Source organism: Zasmidium cellare (assembly GCF_010093935.1).
Source record: "Zasmidium cellare ATCC 36951 unplaced genomic scaffold M409scaffold_116, whole genome shotgun sequence".
Taxonomy (NCBI): Eukaryota; Fungi; Ascomycota; class Dothideomycetes; order Mycosphaerellales; family Mycosphaerellaceae; genus Zasmidium; species Zasmidium cellare.
This window is the reverse complement of record NW_022987060.1, coordinates 9-7,491: the sequence shown is the minus strand read 5'-3', so window position 1 is coordinate 7,491 and position 7,483 is coordinate 9. Positions and strand designations below refer to the sequence as shown.

Here is a 7,483-nt window from a genome sequence, read left to right as displayed (position 1 = left end):
ATTGGCAGCGCCACATTTGCCACCCACTGGGGTATATAGGTCAGGCATGCTCCCACTTGATAGATCCATCAATCAACTCACCTTTGTTTAACAGAATCTAATGTTCTTCTCCCTGAAATAATGTAGTAGAGTGGGGTTGTCAGCTAGTATCGCTTAGCAGTGTTAGTAAAGAGGAGTTTGTGATCGTATATAGAACCCACCCTCACGATAATGCGACCGGCGAGGCTCAGTCTCAATCAATTTTCGACGGAAATCAACCTCGATACATTTGAGACGCCAAGCTAGTTACTAATATTGACGACAGCTCTCCAGGCTCATTTATGACACACGGCGGCCTCCATACGCTGTGAGGAAATGGCTTATTCGCCATTGAACTTAGTGGCACCGACCCGCCGATCGATTATGCATCGACTAATACGTATATCAAAATGATGGCCTGCTGTTTCTTAGCTTTCAAGTGTAAGGCTAGATCAGACTGAGAGAACATTCATCTTTTTCTAATGAAGCTGTTTCCAACTATCACTTCCCACGTTTTGCAGAGATCGCCATCCAATTGCGCCTGTTCCAAGAAATCTCGAAATCTTCCTACGGGTGTCTCGTCTTATGCTCACGAAATGAAGAGTACGCAGTAGCGGCGAATTGATCATTACTGGCGCAGAGCTGCAATTCTCGAACTCATAACCTACTAAGCTGGGTGGATCGAGCATTTGTTCTCCCATTGCTCTCCGTGGCTCTGCCGCTGTGTTGCGAACAGCCTTCACGGGCAGGCTAGCGGACTCCGGTGCATCAGACTTCGCTCTGTGATTCTCCGAGGTTTGCGCGGCGAAGATAGCCATCCGTCGGTCTGCCTCCCATTCGATCTCCAGTCCACCATCGTCGTCACGGACCAGCAGCTGAGCGAGTCATGTCAGCCCACCTCGAATGTATCGAGGTCAGCGATCAGGACAGCACGGCATTGCCACTTGTGCTAGTTCACGATGGCGGCGGCACTGTTTTCCAGTACTTTCTCCTCGGCCCTTTCTATCGTCAGGTCTATGCTATTAGCTCTCCATACTTCCGGGGGGGAGGCAAACCAGAAGGAGGCATACCACAGCTAGCCAAAGAGTACGCTCGCGCTATTCAAGCCGAGCTTGGCCAAGGCAACATCATTCTTGGAGGTAAGATTGGATGGGAGTGATCTATACCTTGTTCCGCAGTGTGCGTGGTTGACATGTTAGCAGGCTGGTCTTTTGGGGGCATGCTCTCAATAGAAGTAGCAAGATTACTCCGTCAAAGCGGCAGAATAGGCGTGCAGGGGTTGCTTATGATAGACTCAATTTGCCCGTGGAGCAGCAACTACAAGTCGCGAGGTCGAGTGCGTCCCACGTACCGGAAAAATACCTCGGACGCTGTCAAAGCAAAGGTCAATCGAAGCTTCGACAACGCTCGAGACCTACTCCACGAATGGGCCAGACCACCAACTTTCGAAGCACCACCAGCAGTCATGATTCAGGCTAGCGATGCCTTGACTCGTCAAAATTTGCCGGACGGCGAGCAAGATCTCGAGGACCAAGACGGACAGCTGGGATGGTCAGAATATCCATGCTTGCACTTCGTCTCCGTTGTAACCGTTCCCGGAGACCACTTCAGCATGTTTGCAGATGATAAGGTGCGTCTCATATGAGAAAACCCGGGGCTGGAGGGGGAGGGCGAGATTTCCATGCGTGCCACTGACTTCAATGGAATATAGTTAAGCGACATGACGCGAATAATCAAAGAATCTTGCAAACTCCTTGGGACTTACACAACATAGAATGGATGCCGGGTATAGGCTTCCACAGAATACTTAGAGCGGCGTCTCTTGTCGGTCTAGAATCTCATTTCATGCGACCTAAATAACCGCTATCTTGCGCATTTAAACGACGTAATAGCTATGCTAGCAAGACAAGTCGTCTCGAGCTCAAGCCGCAAAGGTGAAGCAGGCTAGATAGTCTAAACCGGCCTTAGCAGCAGTGCATACGTTTCACTCGAGTTCAAAAGTGTTTTAGGGACACGGACGCTCCGTTCCTCCGAGAGCGAGCCGAACGACAAGGTCATAAGGGAAGATACTAGGTCTTGCCCGAAAGCTGGTCTAAATGGTCAAGCCCATTTTTCTTAGAATTATCCTAGCTATGCTATGCGGCACTAGTATGAATTTGGTTTGTTTGTTTGTTTGTTCGAAAGGGGTGGTGGGTTCGAAAAGGGTGTTATTGAAGTGGGCTTTGGTTCGAAATGGGCGCTGGGTTCGAAAAGGGTGTTGGGTTCAGAAAGGGTGTTAGGTTCGAACAGGGCGTATAACTTTGGTGAATTTTCTGCAAATGGGCGACCGAACTATTACGATGACGCGAGAGTGTACAGTGACGACTTCAGCTGGATGACCAACAGCTTCATCTAAGAGAATTGACATAGCTTGTGAATTTGTGTGGTGACCGAAATTGCTTGAACCCTCGTAGCAGCTTCTTAGCTAGACAGTCAAACCACGTTACCTAAGGGATCCTGTGCAAGGTGGACCATCAAATGTCCGCGAGACTACTGAAGGCAATAGACGAAAACACAGTACGCGAAGTAGGGGCCTGACACTCGTGGCACTAGAATCAGCGTCGCTAGTATGCATGAGACAGCCTTCACGAGTTGGTCTACGCACGACATCGTCTTTTTGTATCATTACACCGTATCGACCGCAATATCTCCCAAATGCTTTTCACAAGCCTCGGAGACGCCCTCTGTTAAACCCAGGCTTTCCAAAAGAGTTATTGATGGATCTATCAAGTAGGAGCATGCCTAACCTGTATATAGCAGTGGGTGGCAAATGTGGCGCTGCCAATGTTCTTTAATACTCTCTTACTCCTCTCTACCTGTAGCTTACGCCAACGAGATTGTTTGCCTAAGGCATTAGTCTCGTCCCGATGAAACTACATCTTCTATCCCGCACTTTTGTTCGACTTCAGCTCTCGCAAGAACAGCACCTCAGCACAATGAAACCGGCGTCGAATCGCAAACCAGTGATCGTGCGCAGAACTACATACGCAGTCTAATGCAAGCCTTTCAAGCCCAACGACTCTAGGTTTCCCGCGAAAGACGCTCGAAATGAAACAGAATGACGGCCCAAAGCCGCGTTATCTCGTCTCTACCTCCAGACTCTCCAACTTCTTCAATCACGACCAGCTGCCAACGAAGAAGGGACTACTTTCGTTCATTCTGATACAAGATCTGAGTCATACTGTAGGTTCTGTCTCGGCCCTAATGCAACCAAGTCAGTCACTGCTAATCTCAGTTTGACTTCCTTCTTCTCTTACAAGCCGCCCGGACCCTTTTGGGTATATAATCCAAACCTGGACATCTCTAGACAAGGAACTCTCCATTATGCAGAGATTCATTTTTGGCTCTCGGACTTCGTCACGGGCTCTATCTTCAATGAATGCATTTATTCACCATCTTCCACAAATGCAAACAACTCCGGATCTGCGCATGCTCTCTATTAGCGATAGCAATCCATACCGCAACCTGTCCCTTATAAAGGTATCCTAAACTTACAACTCAATTATATCAATCTTTAGACGTACAGGCCTAGAAGGCAAAGCTATCCGATTAGAGGGGGAAGGCGTCTCGAGCACCGCTTTACCGTTGCGATTGCCTCTAGATTGTCGAGCATGGTGACCGGTTCTTTGGGCCTTCAATAATGTGTTAAACAAGACAGTGACGTGTCAGTCTGTAATGCGAAAGGAGAGGGGCTGAATAGTGTTGAAAATTGCCGGAAAGGGGGTCCAGACCACCATAGACGCACTCGAAGATATAAAGGAGTGGAAGCACCCAGCAGTGAGACAGACAGCTCAATCAACCTTTTCATCACCAAATTTACCAAATAGAGGGTTAAGGCCGTGGAGGAGTCTGCAAGATAGAGGGTATATATAGTCCGCCGCATGCTGTTCGTTGCTCTAGGTCATTTGAGAAAATTGAGATCTGGAGTGAGACAGGTTACAGTACTGTAATGAGATCTTTTTGTCTACCACGCTGGAATTCTTTCGTTTGAGGAGCGAACTCGAACATCACTAGCATTTACGCATGTGGCGGCACGTGATGTCTGGAAATCCGTTTGGACACGTATTAAGATCACCCCCTTATGCTCGATTGGAATCCACGTAAGATTATTGACTCTAAGCGCGACCGCAATCATGTGTCTAACTCGTTACCCGGCGACTGACGATGTCTCGATAGTTCTCTACTGTGACCCTAAGGAAATAAAGACCTGGTTCCATATCTCGAGCCTGGCTATATAGTCCTCGCTCCTTGCCACAGCGGTCGTAACTAAGCCCTTATATTCATCTCTCACACCTGCGAGAAGACCTACAATCTTTATGCACATGTCCCTGACCCGATGATGTCGCCAAAGCAAGAGTAGGGCTCGCAGCATAGGCCACCTATCGTAATGACAAGGTTGTCGCATGCACTGCCCAAAGGCAGACATTTTTGTTCTGCTTGCTGTAACAGACGGAGTGGTAAGCCGTAGCTAATGTGCAGTAGACAGGTTTGAGCGGAGCCTTACCCTAAGTTCTGGAATTCCAGGTAGGGCAACGGCGACACTGACGAGCAGTGCGAGGATTGAGAACTTCGTAGTAGACGTGTTGGCTGATCGACTATCAAATAGAGCAAGAATGGAGAGGGTATGACATTCGAACACAAAGAGAATAGGCCAGAGCGCTGGAGGAGAAACCTTTATACATAAATATTCGTGCCCTAGATTGTTCCTCTGAAGTTTGGTCTGCAGGCAAATGGAGTATTACTAGGGTTGCCTACCAAAATAGGTGCGTGCTCGTCCCAATCCTCAGATTCCCTTGAACTGACAAATCCTGCGAACAGCAAAGTCGTATTCGGAAGGCAAGGAGAAAGCGGGGTTCTTTGAGCAACTATTGGTGTGTAGAGTGAGGTTGGGCGGTTTTCGCCGGACACTATTTCGCAATGATATATATGGTTCTTTGAATCGAAATGCTGATACTGTACGCCGGCAGCTAAATTACAAATTAGGACGTTTGAGCTGTGCCGCTCTCAATTTTCTCGCCTAATTGCATGATCATTATACCCTGACACACGTCGGTAGGGTTTGTACTGTTCCACTCAATCATCTACTGTCCTCCTATGCAGGGATCCTGTACTGCTGCTAAAATGAAATCTTCATGTTCGATCTCACCACATTCATCCTACTCTTCACGAGCTGTCATGTACGAAGAATGTTCAAAAAGCTCTCCCTGCAAATCCCTCAACCGAGTCCTCTTACCCGTACATGCCTTGACCAGCCCTTATGCTCTGCCTCGTGAACCTGCTCATGCCGACGTCGTCTCTCATTCGCGGCTAGCAGCTGTGTCCTCGGAGCTCCCACTGCGGATTCGGCTTTCTTGAGCTCGTCCTAGACCGTAGGTAGCTTCTTTGCTTTCTTTGACAGTCTGTCTTCGCACTCTCAGGGAGTCTTCCCACTTAACGCACGCTGCCATTACGCCTTAGTCTTCCGTCTGCTCGACTCGCTATGCCTTTGGCGGTAGCCCTGAACTTCGCTAAGGGCATATAGCTCTGGTAGGAGGCACTGATACAACCACGATAGCCGATAAGACTTTGCGCTCCGCCTTGTGAGAGTCCTAGCAATCTTACCATCCTGCCTGCTAGAGCAAAGGATATCAGTATTGCTCAAGCCACGCCCCGCTAGCCCAGCCGCATCTTAAGCCATCTGGCTTACTCTTTAAGCTCACGCCACCTCCTTCTTATTGCCCAGGGAGATATCCCTCTAGCTCTTCTAGCGACACGATGTGAGCGCACGACAAAAAGCGCCCCAAATGCCGATAGTAAAGGGAACAATCGAAGCTGGGGCGTTCCTGGCAGTGGACGGAGTCTATTGGGGCTTATCTTCGACCAAGGTCCAATGAGCTGCTTCCGCCTTGGTTTCCCCTTCGGTGCGACGGTCTTCGTAATAGGTCCTCATAATAGGTCTTCGTAATAGATTAGCAAGTCGAGGATCCGACGTTGTCTTAAGAGAGGTTCAGGGATGACGAGAGTATGATACGAGAAATTGCCCGAAGGAGAGCCGAAAATTGACGAAGGAGGTGTTGGGAGAAGGTAAATTTCTCAAGAGGGGGGATGGGCTCTGGAACACGAATCGCGGTCTCAGAGCTGAGCCTTATTGTGAGAGACGCTACGACAAAGCTCAAGTCTTATTCCATTCCTGGTCCTACTTTACATTGATTGGTATTCTCTCACTACATCTCATTTATCTGAACGAACATCCTGCTAAGCACTATTGCGGACAGATTTTTAGGCGGCCATCTCCTTTGGCCTCTTAATCTCCCGTCGTGGCCACTATAGAGAGCACTGTTGAAGATTGGCAGCGCCACATTTGCCACCCACTAGGGTATATAGGTCAGGCATGCTCCCACTTGATAGATCCATCAATCAACTCACCCTTGTTTAACAAAGCATTCACAGACCGAGCGCTGCTACTAGATGAAAATCAGACGCTGTTCGTACCAAACCATGAGAATCAACCCGCGTATCCACCAAATCGACAGTTGTCGACAAGACCAAAGCGATGCGATTCGAGGACATCGTCGCTACTCGAGAGAAGCGAGAGAGGACGCAAGCGAACAAGGTTCGTTTAAATCAGCGGACACACAAGGCATCAAAGCGAGGGTATACTAGGAGAGAGAAATGCGAGATGCTGAAAATCAGACCGCGACCCTAGAATTGTCAAAATACTGCTCCGTCTTGCAGCTTGAGGGGATGTCACATCTTTGTAGGTTCCTGATGATCATGGCACTAATAGCGAGTCCGAGTAGTCGCAGATTGAACGTACAACAAGACAAGGCCAGCTCTTGACTATACCAGCAGCTTCCATCTCGAAACAGAGCCCATCTGCCTTCCTCTGCATTTTCACCTGTCGACAAGTTTCCTCTCTTTCTACACCGTTCTTCATAAGTGTGTCAGCAGATGCGATGGTCCCGTAGTGCACCGTCGGATAGTCTGCAAACTGATCTGACCTAACTCTAACGAACTTTGCGTTTTCGAAGCCATCTGGAGCGTCTCTCAAATAACGTGGACGTCTTTGAACGACGTTCTGGACTTCTTGCTGGCATAGGACGCAATCTGCTGCCTCCGAATCGTGTGCGAAGTCTGCTTGGTAAAGATTATCCACGGCTTCAGGCTGGTTGTAGTAGTCTTCGACAAGCTGCGGCCGATTTAAGCGAAGGGTCTTTCGCAACATTGTCTCCAAATGCGCTAGGTATGTTGGTCCTTCTCGCTGGTGTTGTGTTTTGAGGGCACTTACTGCACGTTGGAGTGCCTCTGGTGGTTCCGCCAGCTCTGATCTTGGTAAATTTGGTGATGAAAAGGTTGATTAAGCTGTCTGTCTCACTGCTGGGTGCTTTATATCTTCGAGTGCGTCTATGGTGGTCTGGACCCCCTTTCCGGCAATCTTCAACAACCC

General features: G+C 48.8%; 2 protein-coding genes across 2 annotated transcripts; one reads left to right on the top strand and one right to left on the bottom strand.

The window, feature by feature from the left end:
* Positions 1 to 904: 904 nt before the first annotated feature.
* Positions 905 to 1,663, top strand: M409DRAFT_38329 (uncharacterized protein; the record flags this gene model as incomplete). The annotated part of the gene is made up of 2 exons (XM_033810905.1): positions 905 to 1,157; positions 1,218 to 1,663. The coding sequence occupies 2 exons, from the start codon at positions 905 to 907 to the stop codon at positions 1,661 to 1,663; spliced, it is 699 nt and encodes a 232-aa protein (XP_033659214.1).
* A 5,145-nt stretch (positions 1,664 to 6,808) lies between these two features.
* On the bottom strand, positions 6,809 to 7,261 carry M409DRAFT_61758 (uncharacterized protein; the record flags this gene model as incomplete). The annotated part of the gene is made up of 1 exon (XM_033814869.1): positions 6,809 to 7,261. One exon carries the CDS (start codon positions 7,259 to 7,261, stop codon positions 6,809 to 6,811), a length of 453 nt encoding a protein of 150 aa, XP_033659213.1.
* Between the last annotated feature and the right edge of the window lie 222 nt (positions 7,262 to 7,483).